Source organism: Corella eumyota, chromosome 4, assembly GCF_963082875.1.
Source record: "Corella eumyota chromosome 4, kaCorEumy4.1, whole genome shotgun sequence".
NCBI lineage: Eukaryota > Metazoa > Chordata > Ascidiacea > Phlebobranchia > Corellidae > Corella > Corella eumyota.
In genome coordinates, this window is record NC_137493.1 from 2,060,837 (window position 1) to 2,085,133 (window position 24,297).

The window sequence follows — 24,297 nt, forward strand, 5'->3', positions numbered from 1 at the left end:
TCGTTTTACTCAAGTAAATTGATAGTTTGCAGCGTTCTTGAGTTAATTTCACTTTTCTTTTTTACTTCAACTTCTTGCACAGGTAGGACAGAGTTCCCAAGCAAATTACTTAAATCTTTTCGATCTAAATTTTCAGGAATATGATCGTACTCAGCAATTTCAGCTAGAAAACCAAAAACTTATTTTTATATATTTTTGTAATCATATTAATACAAAGCCTAAATTATGCATAAGTTTATTTAAATAAATATTTTAAATAGTTTAAAATAAACACACAAACCTTTTAATGCAAATGAGCTGTTCAAGTTGATGAAAAAATAAGAAACCAGAAAGAAAATAAAACAAAGCACAAAAAAGGAAGGAATTGCTACAGCCCAATATCTAAAAACAAAAGTTTATATAAAAAAAACATTTTTTTTATTTTAAAATTCAATAACTTACAGAAAATCATACAAAAATTGTACAAAAACATTAATATAATTTTATTAATTTAACTTACTGTTTTGGAAAGAAATCAAGACCAACAGATAACAAATATTTTTCAGGTAAGTAAGCCCATACAATGTACAAACCTAAAACAAGAAAATTCAAATACTGAACACAAAATAAGCTACCAAAAAAAAGTTGTTAATAATAAAAATTCTTTATTAATAAAAATTACAGCTCTATAGTTTAGCTATAATACAAAATATTGCGAATATTTAACGTTAATTTAAAAAAATTGCAAACGAACGTAACCAAATAAATTTATAAACTTACCAAAGAGCAAAAAACTAGAGATGTATAGAACAAAACCGTATAAAGCTCGCTCTGGTGTCGGCGCAGGAGAATGTTGTGGCATTAGTCTAGTTCGACAATTTATTAACAAAGTTTAAAAAAAGTTTGGTTTGTTTACTTTTTGTAAACTTCGAATGACAACCTCCTTAAAAATTCCCCTTTTATGCAATTATTTTTTTTTTGTTTTTATTTATCCTCGATATTAAAATGCTAATTTACAATACAAAATTAGCAAAATTACTTTAATATATCATTTAAGTGTTTTTTTAATTAATAAGTTTTTGAATTTTGTCAACATTTTATACAATGATTCTAGTATAGTTCGATTGACGAAAGTAGGTTATCCTCCAATTTTTTTTTCTATTTGTAAACAAAACATTCGGTAAGCATTTAGTTTTGTAGTTTTTGGAGTAAAGCAGGGGATTTCTGTTTTAATTTTGTGAATTTACTAGTTAGTTAGTAAAAGTGGACAGTGCACTTATTTAAATTTATTTAATCTAAAACAACAGCCACCACCAACCTGACCAAGAGCCAAGAAGCCTGTCAGGCTGTGTTAAAACAGTCAAACTGTATTTAAAAAAATGAAAAAAGTTATACCCGGTTCTTGTGGTTATCCAATTGTAGGGGACAAGTCAATTGAATTTGCAAGGTTATTTTAAATTGTCTTTAAATAGAAATACTAACTTACAAAATAAACAATTTTTTGTTACATTATATGCTACTACTATCAGGCTATTAAGTTTAACTAGTGTTGTTTTAATGTTTTAGTAATCCAGAGAAATTTGTTCAATCAAGAATAAAAAGTTTATCCTCAAGGATATTTCAAACTCGTATTTTAAATCATGCAACTATTATGTTGTGCTCTCCACATCATGTTAAAGAGATGTTAACAGGTTTAAAAAAGCTTTTTAATTTTATATATATTTAACTGGCAGCATGGTGTAGTGTTTTAAAACTTTCTACACTATATGAAGTTGTGGGTTTGATCTCTACTACTTTTATGCTGTAGCGCCCTTGAGTAATGCGCTATATACAGTATGAACTCCTCCTAAGTCAGCACTTAATCAGCAGTGTGTAATTATCAGGCAATTATAAATCTATGATATTCCAAACTGCCAATGGCAACTCGATACTAGGTCAGAATAACAGTTGTAACTTTATGTTTAGGTGGTGAAACACCTTTTCACATCAAGAATAAAAATATATAAAAAATAGTATATATTAAGTGTTAAAGTAATAGTTTATTAATTTAATTTAGAGCGATCAAATGATCTTGAGCATGGATACAGAAGTTTTTTATATCGGTTATATGGAGATAATATTTTGTTTGAAAATGGGGAAAGTGCGATGCATTTAAGATTATGTCTTGTTCCTTTGTTTAAGAATAGTCAAATTTATCAACAAACTATAGACAAGTAAATTATTTTTTATACCTAAATACAATTTAAAAAAAAGTTATTAAGAGTATAAATATGTTACTTAATCTATAATAATATACACTTAAAAAAACATTTATTAACATCGATAAAATTACAAATAGTAATCAAGTTTTATTTTTAAGGTTAACTGTGCCTTTTATTGATTCCATAAGAACTAGGTAAGCATTTGTATTTTAAGGTTTTGTTTGTTTTTAGTAACTTTTGTTTAAAAAAGAAATTGAAGCACAACTATAATAAATAATTCATATATTTAACAGAACAACACCAATTTCAGTTTACAAAGAGTTTAAAAGTTTAATGACTTCGTTATGTCTCCAGTTATTTCTTGGCTTAGATCAAAATAATGCAACCAATATTTCGAACACAATTTCACAACTTGCTACCCAACAATGGCATGGTATTTATTTTAAACAAATATATTTTACTTTTTAGTATATAAAGTTAATTTTAAGTATAAGTGATTTAATTTACTAATTAAAATTATATTTTAAACGAAAGTTTTTTTATTTTTTTTGATTTTTAAGGTTTTCAATTAACTAGTTTTTTTAATTCAGCAATGTTTTTTTTAATTGTATGAATTAAATGATGTTTTTAATAATATATATATACCACAAAGTTAGATTTTTTAAAAACAAAAATTTTTTTTTGTGTTAAAATAAAAATAATGTGGTAAGATAGTTTAAGGAATGTGTTTGTTTACTGAAACACTTCTAATTTTCTGTTTCCAGTATGCTTATTAACCCAAGTCTTTTTTCTGTATTTCCTGATTCTTTTTAATTGTAGTATTTTTTTTCTCATTTTGTTATTTTTTTTAATTTTTTTTTTTAATATTTTTTTTAAAATATTTTTTAGGTATAATTTCAGTGCCCTTAAATATAAGCATTCCACTAAGTGGACCTTCCACATTTAACTTGGCTGTTGAAGCAAAAGATAAATTACAAGTTCATATTAAACAAATTATATCCACCCAACATACCAACAATGTTAATGGTATGTTATATAGTATTTAAATTTATAATGTAATTTTGTATGTTTTTTTTGTATATATCTTAATCCTCGATGTGGGAAGGTCGAATGCGCGACTTAAACATGGAGTAACATAAGTTACTCCGACCCTGTCCTGAGTTGCCTGTGGCAGTTTGGGATATTATAGATTATAATTGCCCGGTAATTATGCTGCTAAATAAGTGCTGACTCAGCAGGAGTTTACACCGTTTATAATAGCATGAGATCAGTGGGGATTGAACCCACAACCTTATGTGTGGTGTAGCAAGTGTTCTTACCACTACACCACGCTGCCAGTCATACTTTATATTTGTTAATGTTAGTTTATTAACTTAGTCATGTGGGCTTTAATTAACATACATAACAATTAATTGGTGTGTCATATTCAAAATATTGATTATTAAATATTATTGAAAACATTTTTAAATTTATTTCAGGAAATAAAAGTGTTTTGGACAGAATGCGTGATTCTGTGTTTCCGCACGATGGGGCCATGGAGCAGCATTTATTATTATTTGTATCCGCGATTATTCCGAAAGCTTTTGCATCGATTATTACGTCATTTCTCACCGCTATGTCGGGTCCAAAAATGGTGAGAAATTAATCAAAAATTAAAATATAACAAATTTTAATTTTGCAATTTATTGGTATTGTTAAAATGAAATGTTTGATTTTTTAATTTATTTTAAAATAATTTTATTAAAAAAAAAAAAAAATTATTATTTGTAGTATATATACCGTTACATTGTACTTAACATATTTGAGGAAAGTTTACTGTCTCGTGTGTAAAGTTTATTGTGTATGGTCGATGTGGTGTCGAAAGTCAGCGTAACCTGTTTCGACTTACGTTTTATTTTCGTTTTTCAACTTTCGATAATCTCTTGAAGACGCAATTTGAAGATTAATATTTTTATGTTTTTTAAAAGTTTATAAAACCACTTTTTAGCGTTTTGTTGTTGTTTTTTTTTAAAACAGGTTAAGAACAAAAATCTAAAAATCTAAACCTGTTTAAAAGTTCCGATTTTTATTATTAGACATTTCGTAAATTTTTGGTTGAAAATACTTTTTATTTTTTTTTGTAAAAAAAAAATGGTTTTCAGTTGTAAAATTAGCGTTAAATTATTTTATTAGAAAAGCTCTTATTAAAACGTTGTTTTTTCAATACAGAAAGAACATCGCGACCAAGCTAGAAATGATCCAGTCTATTTAACCAACTGTTTACTGGAAGTACAAAGATTGTGGCCTCCTATATTTGGTGGTAGACGGTTAGTTAAAAGAGATACTACGATTGATGGATACAAAATACCAAAGGTTATTATCTATTATATATACATATATGGTACTACTACAAGTTGAATTGGGTTTTGTTTCAGTATTAGTTTTTTTTTAATTTTTTTAGTTACTTTTGGATATTTAACAAAATCTTGTGGGTAATATTAATTGATTTGTTATTAGGTTATTTTTAAAGCTGGTATGATCTTTAAAAATCTTTATTAAAAGTTTACTGTTATAGGGTAGTACATGAGAACTGTTATAGGGTAGTACATGAACAAATGACACATAAAAACAATTTATTAGTTCTCCCATGACAACATGAAATAACATTTTTATTTTGAGAATAACACTTTAACAAAAAACCTACATTTCTTTATTTTTTTTATATTTAGTCCAACGTTATAATGACTAATTTACTAGTTGTTATGATATGCTATATTAATTTGTGCGCTAAATTAGAAAAACACGTAATAACAAATTCCCATAAATAAAAACGTAAATTCAATTTTACTCATATTTTGTTGTTTTTTTATAATATTTTGATTTTAATATTGTGATTAGTAAGTTATAGATATTATTTTAAAGATGATTTTAATCAGTTAATTTAATCTTTTTTTTATTGTGGTTGTTTTGTCCGGATGGGATTTCAAGCCGCCTCCGCATTAAATAACAATAAAAAACTTTTAAATATAAAAACATGTTGTTATTAATAAACACAACATGCTATATATCAAAATAAATATATCAACTGGAGTTAAATTTATTTTTGTATGTTTAATTTAACAGGGTTATGCTTTATGTTATATGACCCAACCTGCGCATAGAGATCCCGATGTGTTTCCAAAACCAAACCAATTTAATCCAGCACGTTGGACTACTTGGTAAGTTAATTAATTAACTAATTATATAGAGACATATTCTTGATAAAAACGCTGACAATGTCATGTTTATTAAATTATAGAAATTTTTTTTATATATTTACATTTTTTTTACTTACACAAAAAGTTTTATAGAAATTTTAGAATAAATTTTAAAATTTTCGCGTTTATTTAAACTTTATATATATAATATTTTTATACTAAATGTACGTTTTTTCATTAGTTAGTCATATAGTTAAAATTAACTTTAATTGTATAGTGTCATTGCCAATTAAAACTGTAAATAGTATTGAATGACACACATTTATTTACTAAATATAAACTGGCTAATAATAAACTAACAAAGGAATTATTTATAAAATTCCTGGTAATTTAACATTTTGATTATAGCCCAAAAACACAAATCAGGTTGAGCTTATAACCATTATTACGTGCAATGACGTCACAAGTGTGTAATACACAGAAATGTGCTGTACAATGATTCACAACTTACTTTTGAAATTTTAAATCATTTTTAAAATTAAAACCGGCATTAAGAGAAATTTTCGGAATATTTTGAACTATTTTTAAACAAGGTCACCCAGTATTGATAGTTCTTAATCCAGATTAACTGGCTAGTAAATGGATTAAATGTTTTAAGTATTGTAACCAGTCTGTTAACTAACTTGAAGTTATATAACTAAATTGCAACTAAATCGGTTAAAAAATTGGACTTTAGTTTTAAAATTTGCAAATCCATTACTTTTCACTTTAAATACTTAAAAAAATCTAATTAAGCGGAATAATTTTATGAATTTATTTCTACAATTTACTTTTTATTTGTTACTTAGCAACGCTGGGAAAGAAAACTTATTATTTTGTTTTGGGGCCGGACCCCGTTCTTGTGTTGGCACAAAGTTTATTCAATCTATCATCCATGACGTAGCAAGCAGGCTGCTGCGAGGCTACGACTGGGATTTGTCGCCTGCCGACCAGGATTTAACGTACAAGTATTTACCAGTAGCTAGACCAAATAACCCACCGACAATTAAATTTGCACCGGTTGATGACGTCATGAAATAGGTGGCGCAATTTCTTGATATTTGTTACGTTACTATGCAGATATTACCTAGAGATTTTTATATTTATTTTATTCTCGTTAAGTATTGGGTGATCAACATTTTTTTAATTAATTTTTTTTATTTTGTGTGGTTAAGTTTTGACATATGTTGTTGTTTGAACCAGTTTTATTTTGATGATAGAAGTTCTATTTTAAGCGGAACTTGGCTTTTTCGCGTTTAATTTAGATCAAGATTGTATTAGGCTTGCAAAAAACTTTTCGATTTTTCATAGAGATAATTTTGCTCAAAATTTTAAATCACCCAGGGCAAATTAGGTGCAAACTTGCAATCACGATTTAACGTAATGTTGAGGTCAACAACACAACATTTATTTATTTCATCAGAATCCCAAAACAAGCTAAACTAGTTTTTCAATTTTTCGAATCTTTAAAAACTGGGTTAAAAAGAGTGATTCAAAATAATGTCTGTAACAGTTTGTGATTGTTAGACGGGACATGCACATCTAATAATAAATATTAGACATTATTTAAATGATAAGAATGTCGTGGGTTGCTTTTGTAACCATCCTGTACCAACGACAAATGATGAATAATTCTCGTTTAAAATAGAACACATTCTGCTTTTTTTGACTTAGTCTTTGGACCTAAAAATTTTGGCAAAATTGTGGTTTATATTTTGTGTGTAACTATTTATAATCTTGCCTATCAAATTTTTTTAGTTTTACCTCTTTAAGATGAACTATAAAGGTACATTTATGCACTTTTAATTAGATTTTACTCATTATTTTTATAGCATGTTTTTAAGACGTTTAATAATCTAGAAAATTACAACTTTGTTTGTTTTTGTTTATGTAGGATAAAAATGAAAGTATTTATTTTATTTGTGGTAATAACAAATCATGTTTGTATGCGTTTTAAATTATTTTTGTTATTACATTCGTATTAATTTTCGAGAATTTTGGCGCTAGAAATTCTAATCTTTTTAACCTTTTATTTCAAGTATTTTATCTGTGTGACTTTATTAAAAAATGTTTTAGAAAATTGAATCAATTTTATAATTTTTGTATTATGTTAATTGTTATATGATTGGTACAGTTTTGTCACAATGGTACGTTTGTTACGTCATAAATAAATTTGCACGTGATTAGTAACTCGATCTTTCGTATTTTTAGTTTTAAAACAAAAGAATAATTTATATAGGAACGGATGTGAATAATTTTAAAATAAGCAAATCAATTTTTTAAGTGTAAAATTTCAGTATTGCAATCAAATATGACGTCATTGTTTCGTAATTGTTTATAAATGACGCAACAATGTTTCCAGGATTCTTTGAGAAAATAGAATTTTAATAATTTAGAATTCTATAAATTGTTGTTCAAATTTTTTTCCAATTTGGCCATTTTTAATCTTAAATATTGCCATTTATTCAAAGATCGGATTTTTTGAAGATTTGTTTATTTTTAAAGGTTAAATGTTTTTAATTAATTTGAACCAAAACTAGCAATTTCGCAAAAATCTATTGTTCAATTTTTGTCAACTTTGTATTTTAACTATTCTTACTTTTCTTGTACCAAAACAAAAATTTTGCAACGTTTAATTTTCTCTTTAATTTTTTATAACCACCGAAAAAACGACCAAAAACCGAGCAAAAAACAACCTAATTTTTCGGCGAAATTTGATGTTTGCTGACAGTAGACTTACCAGCTTGTTTGATTGTGGTCTGGGAGGTTTAGTATGAGTCATAATGTCCCATTATTTCCATCATAATTAAGGTGTTTCGTATCCGTTTACCGGGTAGGTAGTCGCAAAGATCTTAAGCGGAATAATTACTAAGGTTTAACAAGTTACGTAATCTATTTGTATATTTAACTAGATTAATCTTTGATTAACACATGGATAAGAAATTGTTTATTTTTATAGATTTCCATAGTGAATATTTACGTTAAATTAGATCAAGGCTCGGTTACTTTTAATATAAAAAAATTTAAGTTGCTTTAGTAACCTAATATTATCTTACAAGGCAAATTAATAAAGTTTAACATAGACAATAAAAACACGAAAATAACAGAAGTGTCTTGGCATTTATTTAATATTCAACAAACAGGAAAATAATATTATTTTAATGTGTCACCTTAAAGGTGTGACATCAAATATATATTATCTTGAAATTGTCGGATATTATTCTTCGATTAAGTTATATGAAAATTGGCCTAAGGTACTGATTTAAATGAGGGCAAATCTGATGATAAATAATTCCCACAATTTCAATACTCATTTATATTTCATCAGTTTCCGAATTGGATTAATTATAATTTATCAAATCAAGTGACAATTTTTTGGTAATTATTATGATTATTTTAATTATTTAGTTGGAAAGTTAATGTAAAACTATACTCGGAAATACTGTTATTTTTAAATATAAATAAACTTCGTAAATTTTTTATGAAAGAATTAAAAATATCCTCTAGTTAGAAAAAAGTTAAATCAAATTTTGATTGGGTAAAAAATATTGTTGGGTATATCTGTCAATTTTTTATTTTTTTTTATTTAAATAACTTTATTTGCAGCAGGTATGGGAATAAATACTAAGTAAATTTGGTGTGATTAGATACAATAATAAACATTATCAAAACTCCTTTTTGATATCATTTATACAAGAAAATTCTACTTAAAAATCATTGGACAATTTTCAATATTGATATTGTTTTAATCTATGTATAACATGGACAAACAGTCTTTGAAGTCAGGTTTATATCACGCTTTTACGTAAGGTTTAATTTCCACCAGGTTCAAATTATATGTCTCAAGTTCTTATCAAAGTCAAGCTGCTATTTAAAATACTTAAGTTGGGCGTGTTGAACTTTTGGTTGGTCTGGTTTAACAACATATTTGCTTACTTGTCAACGCCCTATTATTTAGACTAGACAAAGAATATCTTATCATAAAGTTTACAAACTTTTGTCCATAATGTTATATTGCAATTCAACGATTTATTTACAACTAAGTTTATGTTGCAATGGTTTTTTTAATTTCTTTCCAACAGAGCAAAAATTTTTTTTTTCTTTTATTTTAAACAGCTTCGCAACAAATAATATAAAAACATAAAGGGATGCACCGTAATAAATAATCTGCAAGTAGAAAATTAAAACTTTTTTTTGAAATGGTGTTGGCAAGATAATTAAGTTCAGGCAAGATAGCATTTTAATTTGTTCAAGGTATGTTTATATTATTTAACAACTACACAATGCAATTTAATTTATCAGAATTTGAGCACTGAACTGTAAAAAAACAAAATTTATAATTTAATAATTTAAGTTAAGAAACAACTAAAATATACAAAATAAATTCACAGTAAAAAAACGTCTTCCTTGTCCTTTTCACATCGGCAGTGTTGACGTTCGTCTGCGGCGTTTAAGACTTTAAAAGCCCGCCAAATTTCTTAAATTTCATTGTCCTTATTAACTTGGTTAACTTGGTCAACTTCTTCCTGAATTTGCTCTTCAACTTTTTCTTCTTCGGACTTTTCTTTTTCTCTTTGGGTCTTACAACATTCAGCAAAATCATTTTGGGTGTCCGATGACCTGAAAAGTAAAAGTTCAAATTTAGAACATTATTTAAACATTCAGGGTATGAATTTACAACTAATTTGACAAACAACAAAAATGTGACAAAAATTAAACGTGTAATAATCACTAGGGCCAACGTCGCGATTTATTTAATCAAGTTTTTTGTTAAATTTGAACTTTCACCTTGTCGCTGAAGGCTTAAAAGTCAAACGTAATTTGGGAAGAACCACACAGCAATCGTAGTTTTGCGAGTTCTTCATTCAAAATAACAAAAATTGTTTTAAAAAGACAAAAAATAGTCTTTTAGTGTTGAGGTGTAAGTTTGGTTTAGTGAATGTAAGAAAAAGCATCAATTGAAATCAATTGATTGTTGCATGACCACGTGGCGCTTTCGTACTAATCGGAAGTGGATGTTTGCGCGATTTTTATTGCCTAGTTGGCACGCTTACTGACCTTATACGAAAAACGCAATAGACAATTTGAAGGATCAAAATTACTGCCAGTAAACCAATGCAAAAAAAGAATGCCCACTTGTAGTTTGAGAACTCGCCGTCGCATTCCATCTATATTGAACACAGGACATAAGTTTCAAAATTTGGCGGAAACTTTTCGCGCATGCCTTAATTGTAGCGGTGTTAGGCTAAGTGTTAATATTTTCAATGTTGTTTTAATCGGTTAATTTTGAGCGTGCGAGTGCAGAGGTCTACTGGAATCCAGGGAGAATTGTCGTTTACTTATCAGACACAGCGCCTTGACAAATGACAGAATAACACAAAAATAAACATACATAAACGGTTACATGAAGCACATACATAAGCATGCTAGTTAAGCAATTCTCAGTTTTATCATTTAGCATTAAAATGGCAACAATTATAAATCTAGACTTTTCGCTTTATATTTATTAAGTAATTTAACGTAATATGTTATTAAATTTTATGAAATATATATTGTCTCCCGGTCCATCACTTTATAAAGGCTGATTTTGTTAATATTGAAACTATGCCTGTACTGAACTATACGCTTGCAAGCAATAATGGTTATTTCATGCAATGAGTTTCAATAATGCTGCTACATGAAGCCATGCTTAAAATATAAAAATACAACATTTTAAACAAATATATTTACACTTTTAATCCAGTAACAATAATTTAAATCAAATAATTACCTCTTCAAGAACTCCAGCAATTTTTAAATCACACCTAGTTCCTTCATATCCATTAAAACACCTTTAGAAAATTTAAAACATTAAACATAGAAATCAAATAAAGTAAATTTTTACCGCATCAATAATTTCTAAAATTTTCTGATGACAAATATTTAAAAGTTGTGAATTTTGATTTTTTATAAAAGTTTTTGTATTTTATTTGGTTAAGGCAAGTTCTTATTACTTAAACAAGAACAAAAAATGTTCTAACACACATTTAATTATATTTAAATGACTAGTGGGTAGATAATATCATCTTGGATTACTTTAATAAGGCGACAAATTGCCAGTAGGTCTTTAGGTTATAAATGACACAAACTGGTACGGTACCAGTACTGATTTTACGTAGCTTACAAAATATTCTCAGCCTAAAATGGTAATCGAAAATTGTCTTACTTGCAAAATATGTTATCTCTTTGGCCTGGAAACTTCACACAACGACTGTTTTCACTGCAAAAATAAGCAAGTTCAGGTGGACATCTTTCGTACAACGAATTTTGGTCGATCGCTGAAAAATGTAAGTTTTATCATTATTTTTTAAACTTTTGTATAGTTTATTGATTAATATTTTGTAGTTTAAAGAACGTGAATCTAAAATGAGTATTTAATTTTGACCTTAAAATGGGGACAAATAGTTGTTAGCAAACTTTATAACAATAGGTATTTGTTTAGTTATAGAGAAACGTTTATAATGTAACACAAAAGTTTCCAACTTTTTTATAGATTTGTTTATTTTAACAAATTTCTTCTCTTTAGGGAAAATAAAACCGTGATATATTTATCGTAAAAATCGTGGATATTATAACACCATAACAAGAGTTAAATGGACTAAAATCAATCATTAAACGCGCTTTTTATACTAATTATACAACCCGAAAATCAAGTAATGTTCCATTGAAACACGGTTAATTAGCAATTAATTGAATTGTTGGCCGCAAAACTTTATTTAAAAGGCTGGGTTTAGCCACAATTGTGTCGCACAAGTGTATTGATTGCTATGAATTTTGTCCTTCTAATTACAGACTTTGTACTTGTGAATTACACCTGAACAATGTATGGCTAGAAACCATTGATCCAGGTCATACAAAACCGGAATATAACATAGATATTTCAAACGTATAATTATAAAATAAACACCACTTATGTGTTTTTTTATCTTTAAACTTTTAAGTGTGAAATATGTAATTAAATGTAAACTTACGTATGCACTCTTCCGTTCCGCAAAACCCCCTGCAAACTGGCGTTATTGGGGCTTGATTTCCACACTCTTCGACACTTAAACATACTTCATTCATATATGTCCTAAAATAGAAAAAAACATAAACTTTGATTGTTAATTTTTTGTTATTTACTATAACTTATAAACAAAATATTTAAGCTTTTGTAAGTTAACGTTTAAAAATTTGGAAATAGGATTATGGGATATAGTGGTTGAAAAACTGTAGCATGTTTTAATAAATGAAATATATTTTGTATACTGAATGTCGTGAATTATTTTCCTTCAGGCAATGCAATGGTTTATAGAAAGATTGCACACTGATAATAATCTTTATACGCAAAAGTAATAATACTAAACAAAAAAACGTGTGGTCTGCTACCAGCTTTGTATTAAACTAAAAACCTTTATTCAAGCCTTAAAAAGAGTTTTTTTGGCATGGATTTAACATGAGTTTCTATAACGAAAAATGTTAAGGTGTATTGAAAAGTCGTTATAGTTAAGCTTATTTTGTCTTGTAATTTATGATGCAAAGTTTTTATACTTACACTCCGTCACTTCCGCAAACGGGAGCTATATCTTCTGCGGAACTGCAGTGGACTTCCGGACATCGACAGTAAAAAGCGTCGTTTGAAACCCCAAACTGACGTAAATCCTTTTTCAGTCCGAGTACTGAGACGCATTTACCGTTGAACTGACACGTGGATGGATCGTCGGGGTTGCAAAATACTGTTCCATTTGTAACGTGCACAAAGGCAAGCGCGATAATCAAAAATGTTCTAAATAAGGTGTTGGTTCTTGACCACGTGGCTGAAGTTTTTGGCGTCATTTTTAAATACATTTTAAATTAAATTGACTAATTTTAAATAGATTAATTAAAGTTTTTATTGGATCTAGTCTAAAAAAAATTTAAGAAAATGTAAATCCTGTTTTGAAATCTTTTTCTCAAGTAATCTGCCAGCGGCAATTATTATTCGAAACTGGGTTTGTTTAATTAAAAATGCGAATAAAACCGAGCGGACTAATCGCAAAGTTTGATTGATTTAAATTTCACCGAAACCTTGGGCCCGTAGGCCTAATATTTACGAAACATTTTAAACGTGAATTCATTTTCTTCATAAATATTAAAATTGTGTATCAAAAATTTTGCTTATTCAGCATTACTGTTTATTATTTAATATCAGTTTGCTGCCATGTCTGTCTCTGTAGCTTCTGAACTGATGTCGTTTGATCAGTTTGGAGCTACATTTATTGCTGCGCCGATCACTTACCTTTTTCTCGTCTTAGATTGACGAGATTTCGATGAATAGACCGGTCGCCTCCGGTAATGCGATGACCTCACAATAATCATACGTCACAATCAATAATTGATGTTTTCAATGGACAAAATGATTTGTTTTTAATTTTTTTGCAATGCATATATTGTTTTACGTCATCAGTGACATCATTAGGTAACTTACGTTGCGCTTTTTTGTATTTGCTACCCCCTGTTTTCTTGTCAAAAACATCGTGTTTTGATTTTTTCGAGTTTTGGCGCTTTTTTAAAAAATCTTAAATTGTTTTCAATTTCCAACGTTTGTATAAAATCCCTTTTTGCAAGGATATTTTGGTGTTTATTCATTTAAACAACTTCAGTCTGAGAGTTGCCAATTGTTTTTCTTTATAGTTCTAGTGCGATTAATAAAAACACAAAAATGGTCTGAATAATTTTTCGGGGAAGCCTTTAAAAAATTCACCTGAATAGTTTCCGTTTTTAAACATGAAAAGTGTGTTGTATTGCAGGTAATATCCCCCTGATGTCCTTGTAAATTGAAGCGATAAAGCCCTTGTTGAAGTTTGGACGGCATCTATGGCGCCTTATCTTGGAATTCGCTTTTCTACGAGATTACAACAAGTCAAAAGTTTTTATAAAAATATTTTTGTTTTAGGTGTTTTGTTTGGCATGTTTTCAGCGCGCGTGGACCTTGTCAATACGTTTCAACTCATGTCCTTTTCAATATTCCCGTTTGAACTTTACCGACTTAAAAACGCGAATATTGAAGGCTTTGCACACTGTACCTAAGTTTATTTTGTAACATATATTAAGTGCCGTTAAACACCTAGAACTTTGCCCTGTCTTAACAATTTTTAGCATCGAAAAACCTGTATTTAGATCCCGTATCTAAAATTAGGCGCGCGTTGAAGAAAACGAGACGCAAGCTTCACGTACGCGAGCGATTTAGAAGGTTAGGAGAAACTACAACCGGCAGACTCGCGTATGAAGTTTGAAATATAACTCTGTTTTGATTGTTATTAAATCTTTATTTGTGAGAACAGTGTTACTAATATTATTATTGTGTCTGCTTATAGACTAATGATTCAGGATTACGCTTATCATTTTTATTAATCAAAAATATATCTTTGCGCCTACTACTAACATATTACCACAAATCACTATCGTATTTATCTTAATTTATTTCTGTTTCTGGTGAACTATTCTAAAAAAATGTTTTTTAAATCAACTTTTGCAGAGAATTTATAAATCATTGTTTTATTCGCTACGTCATTATTCAAATTAATAATTAGAAACTTAGCGTAAAGTTTAACAATATTCAAATTTAATTTACCAATTAACAAATTCATAAATGATGTCAATGGACGTATTAATCTAAAACACTTCTATTTAAGGAAAAATTTGAACTAAAAAACAATTTATGTCGTCTTTGATTAAAGCGCACGCTTGCGAAGGCCATTTACGTTTACATGCTATAGGTTGCGGTTCGTGACACTATGATGTAATCACCGGCTTCTATGACGTCATAATATTAATAAAAAGTAGCATTGACTTGTGTAATTAAAAATGTAAACTTTATTGGCCTCAATGAGGTAGATATGCATATACCAATTATCGTACACTTTGAACTGGTAGGGGGTCTATTTCGCCTAATTTAAAGTGCAATTATGACGTAGTAATCATCGTATGTTAATTTGTTACCAACTGTCGCGTAATTTTTCGGGTTTATATTTCGAATGATCGTCAGACTTGTCTCGAGTTCAAACATTTGTGCGTACTTCCATCTGTGACATTTCTGTCAATGAACTCTCAAATTAAGGTGCATCTGAAAGTTTAAATGAAATATAGATGAAGCTATAACGATATAATAAGCTCAATAGTTGGAACGATTTCAAAATTTAATATAAAAGCATTTTTTTGAAAACGGAAAAAATAAGCAAAAGTGATGATTGTCACGAAATTCTGCTGCTAATGACGTCATTTCGAGTTTTAAATGTTTGAATTTTAATCTCTTTTTTAAACATTTTGCAAAATTAAAATTTGTGTAATATATTTTTGTTAAAATTTAAAATAATTAAATTAAAAACAAGGTAATCGAATTTCCGGATTATTTAATTCGACGATCGTAACATTTTCAAAACCAAAAACTGTTTTTTAAACCAGTTAAATTAAATTGTTTTCCGTTTCAATTATTAATGTTCGTAATCTAACAATCTCGGGGTGAAATTTATTAAAATTGTGTCAAAACATTTTACCCACATCGTATATAGATCGGATCGAAAATGCCCGTAGTTCGATAGTAATGATTTCCCTTATTAATCATTTATTGAAATACAAGTGCTAAACAATGGGACCTGACAGTTCAACGTTAAAGACTAATTTTAGGAGTTTCCTTTTTATGCATATTTTTTTCTATGTAACTTTATTTAAATTTAAAAGCTAATAATATATTTTTACTAGTTTTTTTTGTTTTTTATTTACCTATAACCTAAAAATATTTTAGTATGCATTAAACGACTACAGATTTGATTAAATTTTAAGCAAATTTAAGGGTATTTTGCGTGATTCATAGTTTCTATTGTTGTACAAGGGCCACTAAAATTCACCAAACATTTAAAACATCCGTATTGACATGTGATATACTATTCGTTATTAAATTATGTATTTTTTGCGCGACCTAAACATAGAGTATCGAATGCGCGACCTAAACATAGAGTAACATAAGTTACCCCGACCAGTCTCGAGTTGCCTGTGGCAGTTTGGGATATTATAGATTATAATTGCTCCATAATTAAGCTACTGATTGAGTGCTGGCTCAACATGAGTTTGTACCGTTTATAACGCCTCACTTAAGGGCGCTACAGCTCACTGGGGACCGAACCCAGGACCTTGTATATGGTAGGAAAGAGTTCTGACCACTATTAATGTTCAATAGTTTTTTTCGTGTTCTAAATCAGCGGTCGGCAACCACCGGGCCGCGGCCCGGTACCGGTCCATGAGCAGTACGTTACCGGGCCGTATTTTTTTCAGGTTTAATGATTAGAAACAGAAACGTCTTTTTTTTTACTTTTAAGCTTATTTTGTCGTAGAAACATTTAAAAATGTTTTTTATCGATTTGATGAAGGAATAAATTGCTTTAAACTAATTTGCGTCCCTTGAAACATCATTATTAGCTAAACTAATTGATTACTTTCACCCGAAAATGCCAAAAAAATGTTTAAAGGCTGGTCCGCGAAAAAGATTCCAGTTTTAAATCGGTCCGCAGTGCGAAAAAGGTTGCCGACCCCTGTTCTAAATCATAAGTTTAAATTTGGAATTTTTTTCACCGCATAAATGTATGTTGTTAATTGTATACTTTTTGTTAATCTTAAACTAGCTTATTCGTTTGATAATTTTTAAAGCAACCGCTATTTCTTCTAAATTAAGTCTAACAGAATACAATCTTACCAAAAAATGTAATATAATCATGAATATAATTTTTTTTTGTGAAGTCTAAAAAAATGTTTTGTTATTAAGAATAGTTCATTCATTTATTAAAATATATTTAATTTTAACAATACAATTCGACGAAAAACCACAAAAAATATTGCTCTTTTTCCATCTTGCGGTTACGTATTTTTCAAGATTAAATGTTTTTTTTGTACTTTTAAAATTTATTTTTCGGTAATCTAAATTTGGTTTAGCCGACCAACATTTATTCATATTTCTTTTAAATGTTTGGTAACTGTTGGTAGTGTTAACATTAACATTTAAGTTATTGTTAAATCAGTAAGTTATGAGAATTTATTAAAGAAACTATTACGTTTAATCTAATTCAATCGAAACAGGTTTTCTGGTAAGCTCTAATCTATAATTAATATAATCAAATTGTAATCTATTTATTTGTTTACCAAATTGATGAGTTACAACCGGTCTATGATTTACTGTGGTATCTAAGTAACAAAAGCGTTTTTCGGTAACTGGGTTATTAGAAATTAAGAAGCTAAACCTGAATATTACATATTATGTATTAACTGTGTTGCGCTTATCAGTGGTTTTGCTAAGAAGCCTTAAGTAGTGGTAAAAATATAAATAAACAACCTTTTTAAAGTTCTGTTAAACGTGTAAACTTAGTGTTTCCCTGATATGTTAACCCACCACAGTTTCCTATTTATCTTGCTGCCTATTTTTGCTATTTTTTGAAATTACAAATTTTTATTTCTAAAAAATTACCATATCGTCATTTCAACAGATTTTATTGGAAAGTATCAAAATATATAGAGTGTAATTAGGCATTACTGCAATTTAGAAAAAGTATAATTTCGATTGGTGATAATTTCTTTGGCATTTTATCCGATGACATCAGATCGTTCTTTACAAACCAAGTAAAAGAAAAGTGCGGCAGCTCCCAAAGCAATGAACTCAGATTTGATCCAAAATCCACTTGAAATCCCCTAGAAAATAAGGATGTTAAAAAACAATTTTTATTAAAAGAATTGTTATAGAACATGATATTAATTTAAACTTTAAATGCTCCAAAAATTTATCATTTTATTAAAAAAAGATATGTCAACTGATTCGAAATACAGACAATTTTAAAAATGTTCTGCAAATACCTGGTGTTTAAGTTCAACAGAAAATAAAGGTTTAATGGAGGAAGTGTCCTGACTTTCACTGCGCAGGGCTTTTCTTAAATTGTTGTAACCCTCGTCATCATAAAACCTGGAAATATTATTTATTATTAAATAGCATCTCAAACAAGAAACAAAACGCTAAGAAAACTCACAGTTAACATGAGAAAATTTGTTACAACTCTTTTTAAAAATATATATATATATATTATATAGTTTACCAAAAATTGGGCTGGGTAAATTTAAATTGTAATAAATTCATAGAAGTAATTTATTTACTTGACATCATATGACTTTGAAGTTGTTTTCTTTCCCTTAACAGTCCAACTAACTTGGTAGTTATTTCCTTCAGGTGATTTGGTGACTGGAAATTGTAAACCATCAACATCAGCATACAACACTAACTCCTAAAACAAAACAACAAAAAGAAAAACTCAATTTTAATGTGTTAAAAAATATAGTATATCACTTTAACATCACAGTTGTAACAGAAAATATAGCAACTTTAAAACATGGGAAATGGTATTGATAATCCAATTTAAATCATTAAAATAAATTATGTTAGAAATACTGAAATTAAAGGAATTTTAAATATAATAAATACCGCCGCCCAAAAAACAGCAAACAAAAAGATTTCATGTTTTACCTTTGGATTGTTTTTGCATGACACTGTAAATTCAACCACGAATGCTGTATCTTTTCCTAACTTCTCATCAGTACTGGCATAATAAGAAGAGGTTACTTTTGGTTGGACACAGGTTTGGGCTGTAAATAAAATATAAGAAGTTGTCAACTGGACAAATACCAGACTAATATGGATTTTACAGTGTTAAATGTTGATCGTCTGTCGATGTCGTCTGATCGTCAGACCTGCAGACTGTTAAAACTAGAAACCTATATTTGTAAAGCTGTAAAGGGTTTAAAAAATATACATTTGAAGTATGGTAGGGAGTTTAACAACGTTTTTATTTGGATTAGTTGGACAAAAAGTTAGAAAATGAGAATCGTACATCCAAATATAAAACAGTCGAATTCAAAAATCGGTTAGCTGGTTAACCAGCTTTTCCATTTATACTCGATTTAAATATTTTAGGAAATAATAAAGGAAAAAGAACATTAAAAACTTACCGTGTACAACGACTACACATAGTGCAACAAGGAAATAACCTAACATATTCATGATTAATTAACAATTACCTACAATAAAAACTTGCACTATTTTAATGTTTACCAAATTTACAAAATACGTGGCTTGAAACGAAGTTTTGCTGGTAATCGTACTTTTACGTTCAAAAAATTTAATAAAATTATGTTAAAGATGTTATAATAGCAAAAAAATTAATCAAATCTACTGTTACAGTATTCTATATTTTAATTTTATTGTTAAGAAAACTTTTAGTTAAACTTTCTGAAATATTTATTAAATGGAAACTCTGGAAATTTGCGTTGAAAAGTCGTGCTGTTTCGCTTCACTGATTTTTATAAAGCAAGGTTTTCGAAATTTGGTTTTGATATTTTTTGAAGAAGATTTTACATTTAAATCTAAAATATGGCGGTATGTATATTGTTTTTTTACTTTTAAAAATATATATGTAGAATGCGTTATAGTTATTTTATTTTAATCGGGTTCAAAATGTACTCACTCAAAAATGTAAACTAATTTTCAATTTTTGTCTGTTTTGTATTTATCCAAACTTTATTTCTTTAGACACTGCCTATGAACCCGAAGCCATTCCTGAATGCTTTAACAGGAAAACCAGTTCTGGTAAAACTGAAATGGGGAATGGAATACAAAGGTTATTTGGTATCAGTTGATGGTTACATGAATATGCAACTTGCCAACACTGAAGAATATGTAGAAGGAGCTTTATCTGGTCGTTTGGGGGATGTTTTAATAAGGTTTGATGTTTAACAAAGCTTAATTTACAACCCTGATACTTTAAATTGTTAACACTGTCAATCTTATATGGCTAATAGGTTTGTTCGATTGGCTGTAGTTCAGTCTATAACCTTGATTTTTCTATTTTTTTTGTATGTTTCGTTAACATGAAATGGGATTTTATATACTTTGTTAAAAATGTTAAGTGTGTCAGACAAAATTTTAAGAGTTAGTTAAAAAATTAGATTCTGGACAGTAAAAATTGGCTTATTTATATATGGGTTTATTCAAAAATAATTTGCTAATTGATAAAGATGTCTTTAAATTAATTTTCAGATGCAACAATGTGTTGTACATCAAAGGAGTTGAAGAAGATGACGAAGAAGGAGAAATGAAGGAAGAATAAACCTGAAACAACAACAATTTTTGACTAAATTTTACCAAGTTTTTTGACTAAATTTTACCAAGCAACTTCACAATCTTTCAGCCAACATTCTAGTTTTTATATTATCAAAATCATACTTTTGATAGTTGACCTATTGGACTGTCATTTTTAATTAAATGGCACAATTTATTTTCTACAATTTTTAATTAAGTAACTGGTTAAACACTGCTAAATACAACAGTTTCATGTGTAACTTACCACACATAATGCTGTTAGTAATGTTTCAATCAGGATCTTTACTTTTTTTTAAACTTTTTATTACTTGTGTAAAATAAACTTTGATTTTGTAGGTTATCGATTTTGTTATTCTAAGTAGTTTTGTTTGTTATAGAAACAAGTTTTTTTTAACTGAAAACCATGACACATGTTATATGTACGTTAGTTAACAACAGTTATAAAAAAGCTGTTAAAGTCGAAGAAGTTATAAAAAAAAGCTCCGAGACATTTAATTGTAAAATCTTAACTCTATATTGAACATAAGTCATGTTACTTGTCTGTCCAATTTTAATCCACAAAACATGATGTCCAGAATACACTTTGTGGTAGGAATATCAGTTTTATCAAAAAACATTATAAAAATCACTGGTTGTGGTGCGCAGTATTTTGTATTACTATGATAATACGATCAGCAATTTTTTATGGCAAGCTGAGTAACTAGGGGGTCAATAGTAGTATATCTGTATACTTACAGTACGTTTTTACATTAACTTAGTTAAATAAAAAACAATTCAACAAAGCAAGTTAAAAATATCAGCATAACTAAAAAATAACATAAAAATCTCGTGGTGTGCAACTTTTCGTGTTGCGAACTTAGTACGACCAGGTCGCAACTATTAAATTGATACTTTAATATAGCATAATAATTCTAATATTTTTTATTTTTAACCAAAACTTGAATAACTTGTCCTAAAGGCTTGTTTAATACGGAATTGTTGGCAGATATATTTACTTTTTATACAAAGTGAGTTAAGCGTGCCGCAGGTGGGCGCTAATAGGCCACTCCAGGTATTGGATTTAATCCCACTACAACCTCGAAAAAATACGTCAATCACGTTGTTAACTGACTAGTAATAATTGTTTTTCAGGTTTAAAACACTTATACGAAAAAGTGTCATTTTTGGGCTTCAAAACATCGGCTAAAGAATGGTTAAATCTAAGTTATTTGTATTAGTAAAACCGCTATATAGCTTTTATATAGAGCGAAATTTCAAACCTTGACTCAACATAAAATTGAATTTTTTAAGTTTTTAAAAGTATTAAGAATGGTGTTTTTTGCAGCATTGAACAACTCGAAAAACCAATACTTTTAGATGCAGAATACTTTTTCTATTTTTCGCTAGCAAAGCGTTAAATTGTCAGAGGTAATGGCAAATACCTTACCTGCAAATTGCCTTAACTATCAAGTTAACATACTTAGGGATCGCGTGTCGAACGTCACGTTATAGAAAGAAAAATGTGAACTTATAAATTCACTTTCAATGGTTGTGGTTATGTTTAAATAAATATCATTCGCGTCATATTTTTAAAATTATATTTGCTTTCAATAGTAAAATACGAAGAGAAGAGTCGGGAAGTTACGTAGCATTCAAAAGTATAGAAAATTTTCATCTCTATTCATTTATGTTCGATTTAAGCTACTTTTGGACTTTCCGTAGTATTATATAGTAGTCAACATTTCTAATTTTAATTCCTGAAAGACAATTTTGTTCTATTCAATTTCAGCTGTTTACGTGGGCGATTGAGTCGAACAAATTAGTAAAAGTATCGTGTTTGTGTTTACAGATTTCGGTAAACTAATAAAGTTAATTGAGTCCGCCTACTCTAAAAAGTTGAAATCTAAAAATTTATAATGACGTAATCTATGACCCCGACGAGTAGAAAAAAGTAGCGGAACATTCAGTTTGTCGTCAGGTCGTAAACTGTTGTGTATCTAATCGACTGTCGGGGGTACACAATCCTTCACACCTCTCCGCTAACCTAGAGAGCCGAATATCGATCAGGTTTTAACACTTACTATTAATTAGTCGCCGTCTGTACATGTTTTTATAATTATAATCCGCCCAGAACAGTAATTAGCTTGTTAAACTATCGAGTGAAAACTTAATAACTATAGTTCATAGTCGTAACGTTCACACAACAGCAGTTGGCACACCGTAAAACTAACCCAGGTTAATAATTGTTTAATATAATCAGGGTTCATATTTTGCTGTGAAGTGGTATTCAGTCTTATCTATGGATAGGCGAGGCTAAACCAAAGATGGGCAAGCACGCGACTGGCCTAGAACGAGTTCGCAAAGCGTAAGGCAAAGTAAGGCAAGGCTATGCTATAGTTTGCCTTAAAAAGAATCGAAATTCTAATATTTTTTAGCAGCTTAAGTTGTGTATTTTTAGATTAACACAAAATACATTTGTTGTGTATCTTGGTGGTTGTAAAAAATAGTTCAACACAGAAAAATATTTGTTTTTTTACAGTTTTAGCCTTAAATTAAGAATGTGATATTTACATTAACTTTTATTAAAAATCGACAATTGAATTAAAAAAGCTTACAATTGCTTACAAGTGCTTGTTTTCAATAAAGGTTATAAATGTTAAGAACTTTGAAGTGGCCAAGGCACTGATTGATTAAGCGAAACGCTTGAAACTTTTACTTTTCCCGGTAAAATCGCCGCTAAACCTTGCTTAGAATCGCGACGTTTTCCAAGGTTATAAACAAAACGATAATTGGTTTGTGACGTTTTTATTTGGCGCGATCACTAAAGCCTGTCCAACTAAGCGTTAAAATGCCAAGTTAGGCTTAACTTTTAATGGATTATGGCCGCTAAATTCATCTGCAGATGTAAGCAAATACGGATGTAAAACTTGTGGTTAGTTAGAATACGCAAAAGCGGTTAAACTTTTGTTAATTCGATTATTTGTTACAGAACAATTCAAATAGAAAGGGATTTGTTTGAAATTTTTCGACGACAATCACTAGTTTTATTGACGTCACAATGCGAAATTTTTTTTCGTAAATCGTACCAGACAGGGCCGAGAGACAAGATTCGGCGTTTTTTCCAGTCTAGGGTTTCTGCGGTTTGTTTAAATTGTGACGTAATAAAGCCGACATCTTTTTATAAATATGTGCGCATTTGTGTAATAGCCACGCACACAGAAGCGCAACAAAGGGTAGCCAGGGCAACCAGAAATGTAAATATGAGAACTATTTTTGCGTAAAAGGTAAAGTCTTTTGTGGAATTCGACAGACGATCTAATCCTAAGTTGTTAAAATTTAGGTCGTGTCAATTTTTGTGAGTTATTTCCCGCAAATCAAACTGTGTGGTCTCGTAATTCACTTATGCCCAGGTCAGTGAATACATGTGCATTAAAGGGGCAAAGCAATAGGTCCCTAAATTGAGGATAAAAGTTTAATAAAAGTAAAGTCGGGACGGGAGAAATGTATGTTATGGAAGACGGTCTTCTTCTTAGATTTTAATCTTTTTGCTTAGTTTTATATGACCCGAGGGCATTATGAGATCACAATACAACCGTTGTTTAAGCATAGTAAGATTATTCGACTACGGCTTAGTACAATTGAGTTTTGTTAAGTCTACGACAAACAGTTTATGAATTGTATGCGTCATTTGCTTGTACTTAAAACCCAGTGTTTTATATTTTTACCACGCAGATTA

The 24,297-nt window shown here is 29.0% G+C and overlaps 5 protein-coding genes across 6 annotated transcripts; 2 read left to right on the forward strand and 3 right to left on the reverse strand.

Moving 5' to 3' along the window:
- Nucleotides 1–5: 5 nt before the first annotated feature.
- Nucleotides 6–897, reverse strand: LOC145750242 (phosphatidylinositol N-acetylglucosaminyltransferase subunit P-like). The gene is made up of 4 exons (XM_082566228.1): nt 760–897; nt 500–572; nt 281–381; nt 6–163 (listed from the first exon to the last, which is right to left on the reverse strand). The coding sequence occupies exons 1-4, from the start codon at nt 839–841 to the stop codon at nt 6–8; spliced, it is 414 nt and encodes a 137-aa protein (XP_082422354.1). The 5' UTR covers nt 842–897.
- Nucleotides 898–1,192: 295 nt separating this feature from the next.
- On the forward strand, nt 1,193–7,248 carry LOC145750263 (uncharacterized). Its single transcript, XM_082566254.1, has 10 exons — nt 1,193–1,426; nt 1,546–1,670; nt 2,036–2,192; nt 2,339–2,374; nt 2,474–2,613; nt 3,069–3,206; nt 3,659–3,813; nt 4,389–4,532; nt 5,283–5,377; nt 6,205–7,248. Exons 1-10 carry the CDS (start codon nt 1,359–1,361, stop codon nt 6,434–6,436), a joined length of 1,290 nt encoding a protein of 429 aa, XP_082422380.1. The 5' UTR covers nt 1,193–1,358; the 3' UTR covers nt 6,437–7,248.
- Nucleotides 7,249–9,514: 2,266 nt separating this feature from the next.
- LOC145751007 (uncharacterized) lies at nt 9,515–13,314 on the reverse strand. Of its 2 annotated transcripts, none has more exons than XM_082567076.1 (6): nt 12,969–13,314; nt 12,406–12,506; nt 11,601–11,712; nt 11,166–11,226; nt 10,184–10,254; nt 9,515–10,015 (listed from the first exon to the last, which is right to left on the reverse strand). In XM_082567076.1, the coding sequence occupies exons 1-6, from the start codon at nt 13,259–13,261 to the stop codon at nt 9,874–9,876; spliced, it is 780 nt and encodes a 259-aa protein (XP_082423202.1). In that variant the 5' UTR covers nt 13,262–13,314; the 3' UTR covers nt 9,515–9,873. The 2 variants fall into 2 exon arrangements, with proteins under 2 accessions (XP_082423202.1, XP_082423201.1); XM_082567075.1 differs by lacking the exon at nt 10,184–10,254 and adding an exon at nt 10,454–10,563.
- Nucleotides 13,315–17,912: 4,598 nt separating this feature from the next.
- Nucleotides 17,913–19,551, reverse strand: LOC145750536 (translocon-associated protein subunit delta-like). Its single transcript, XM_082566594.1, has 5 exons — nt 19,433–19,551; nt 18,951–19,069; nt 18,584–18,711; nt 18,290–18,395; nt 17,913–18,127 (listed from the first exon to the last, which is right to left on the reverse strand). The coding sequence occupies exons 1-5, from the start codon at nt 19,482–19,484 to the stop codon at nt 18,023–18,025; spliced, it is 510 nt and encodes a 169-aa protein (XP_082422720.1). The 5' UTR covers nt 19,485–19,551; the 3' UTR covers nt 17,913–18,022.
- A 205-nt stretch (nt 19,552–19,756) lies between these two features.
- On the forward strand, nt 19,757–20,922 carry LOC145750190 (small nuclear ribonucleoprotein F). The gene is made up of 3 exons (XM_082566160.1): nt 19,757–19,859; nt 20,013–20,203; nt 20,520–20,922. The coding sequence occupies exons 1-3, from the start codon at nt 19,854–19,856 to the stop codon at nt 20,587–20,589; spliced, it is 267 nt and encodes an 88-aa protein (XP_082422286.1). The 5' UTR covers nt 19,757–19,853; the 3' UTR covers nt 20,590–20,922.
- The last annotated feature ends 3,375 nt before the right edge of the window (nt 20,923–24,297 follow it).

Bases quoted from the DNA above. Each gene is read 5' to 3' on its own strand.
- LOC145750190 (XM_082566160.1), top strand. The intron at 20,204-20,519 runs GTTTGATGTTTA...ATTAATTTTCAG, and splicing joins TTGGGGGATGTTTTAATAAG to ATGCAACAATGTGTTGTACA.
- LOC145751007 (XM_082567075.1), bottom strand. From the start codon at position 13,261: ATGTATTTAAAAATGACGCCAAAAACTTCAGCCACGTGGTCAAGAACC. The intron at 12,507-12,968 runs GTAAGTATAAAA...TTTCTATTTTAG, and splicing joins GTTTGCGGAAGTGACGGAGT to GACATATATGAATGAAGTAT. The intron at 11,713-12,405 runs GTAAGTTTACAT...TACATTTTTCAG, and splicing joins CGGAACGGAAGAGTGCATAC to CGATCGACCAAAATTCGTTG.
- LOC145750242 (XM_082566228.1), bottom strand. From the start codon at position 841: ATGCCACAACATTCTCCTGCGCCGACACCAGAGCGAGCTTTATACGGT. The intron at 382-499 runs GTAAGTTAAATT...TTTTGTTTTTAG, and splicing joins CTTGATTTCTTTCCAAAACA to ATATTGGGCTGTAGCAATTC. The intron at 164-280 runs GTTTGTGTGTTT...TTGGTTTTCTAG, and splicing joins CAGCTCATTTGCATTAAAAG to CTGAAATTGCTGAGTACGAT.
- LOC145750263 (XM_082566254.1), top strand. From the start codon at position 1,359: ATGAAAAAAGTTATACCCGGTTCTTGTGGTTATCCAATTGTAGGGGAC. The intron at 1,427-1,545 runs GTTATTTTAAAT...TTAATGTTTTAG, and splicing joins AAGTCAATTGAATTTGCAAG to TAATCCAGAGAAATTTGTTC. The intron at 5,378-6,204 runs GTAAGTTAATTA...TTTGTTACTTAG, and splicing joins CCAGCACGTTGGACTACTTG to CAACGCTGGGAAAGAAAACT.
- LOC145750536 (XM_082566594.1), bottom strand. From the start codon at position 19,484: ATGAATATGTTAGGTTATTTCCTTGTTGCACTATGTGTAGTCGTTGTA. The intron at 19,070-19,432 runs GTAAGTTTTTAA...TTTTATTTACAG, and splicing joins ATGTGTAGTCGTTGTACACG to CCCAAACCTGTGTCCAACCA. The intron at 18,396-18,583 runs GTAAATAAATTA...TAATATTTCCAG, and splicing joins TCAAAGTCATATGATGTCAA to GTTTTATGATGACGAGGGTT.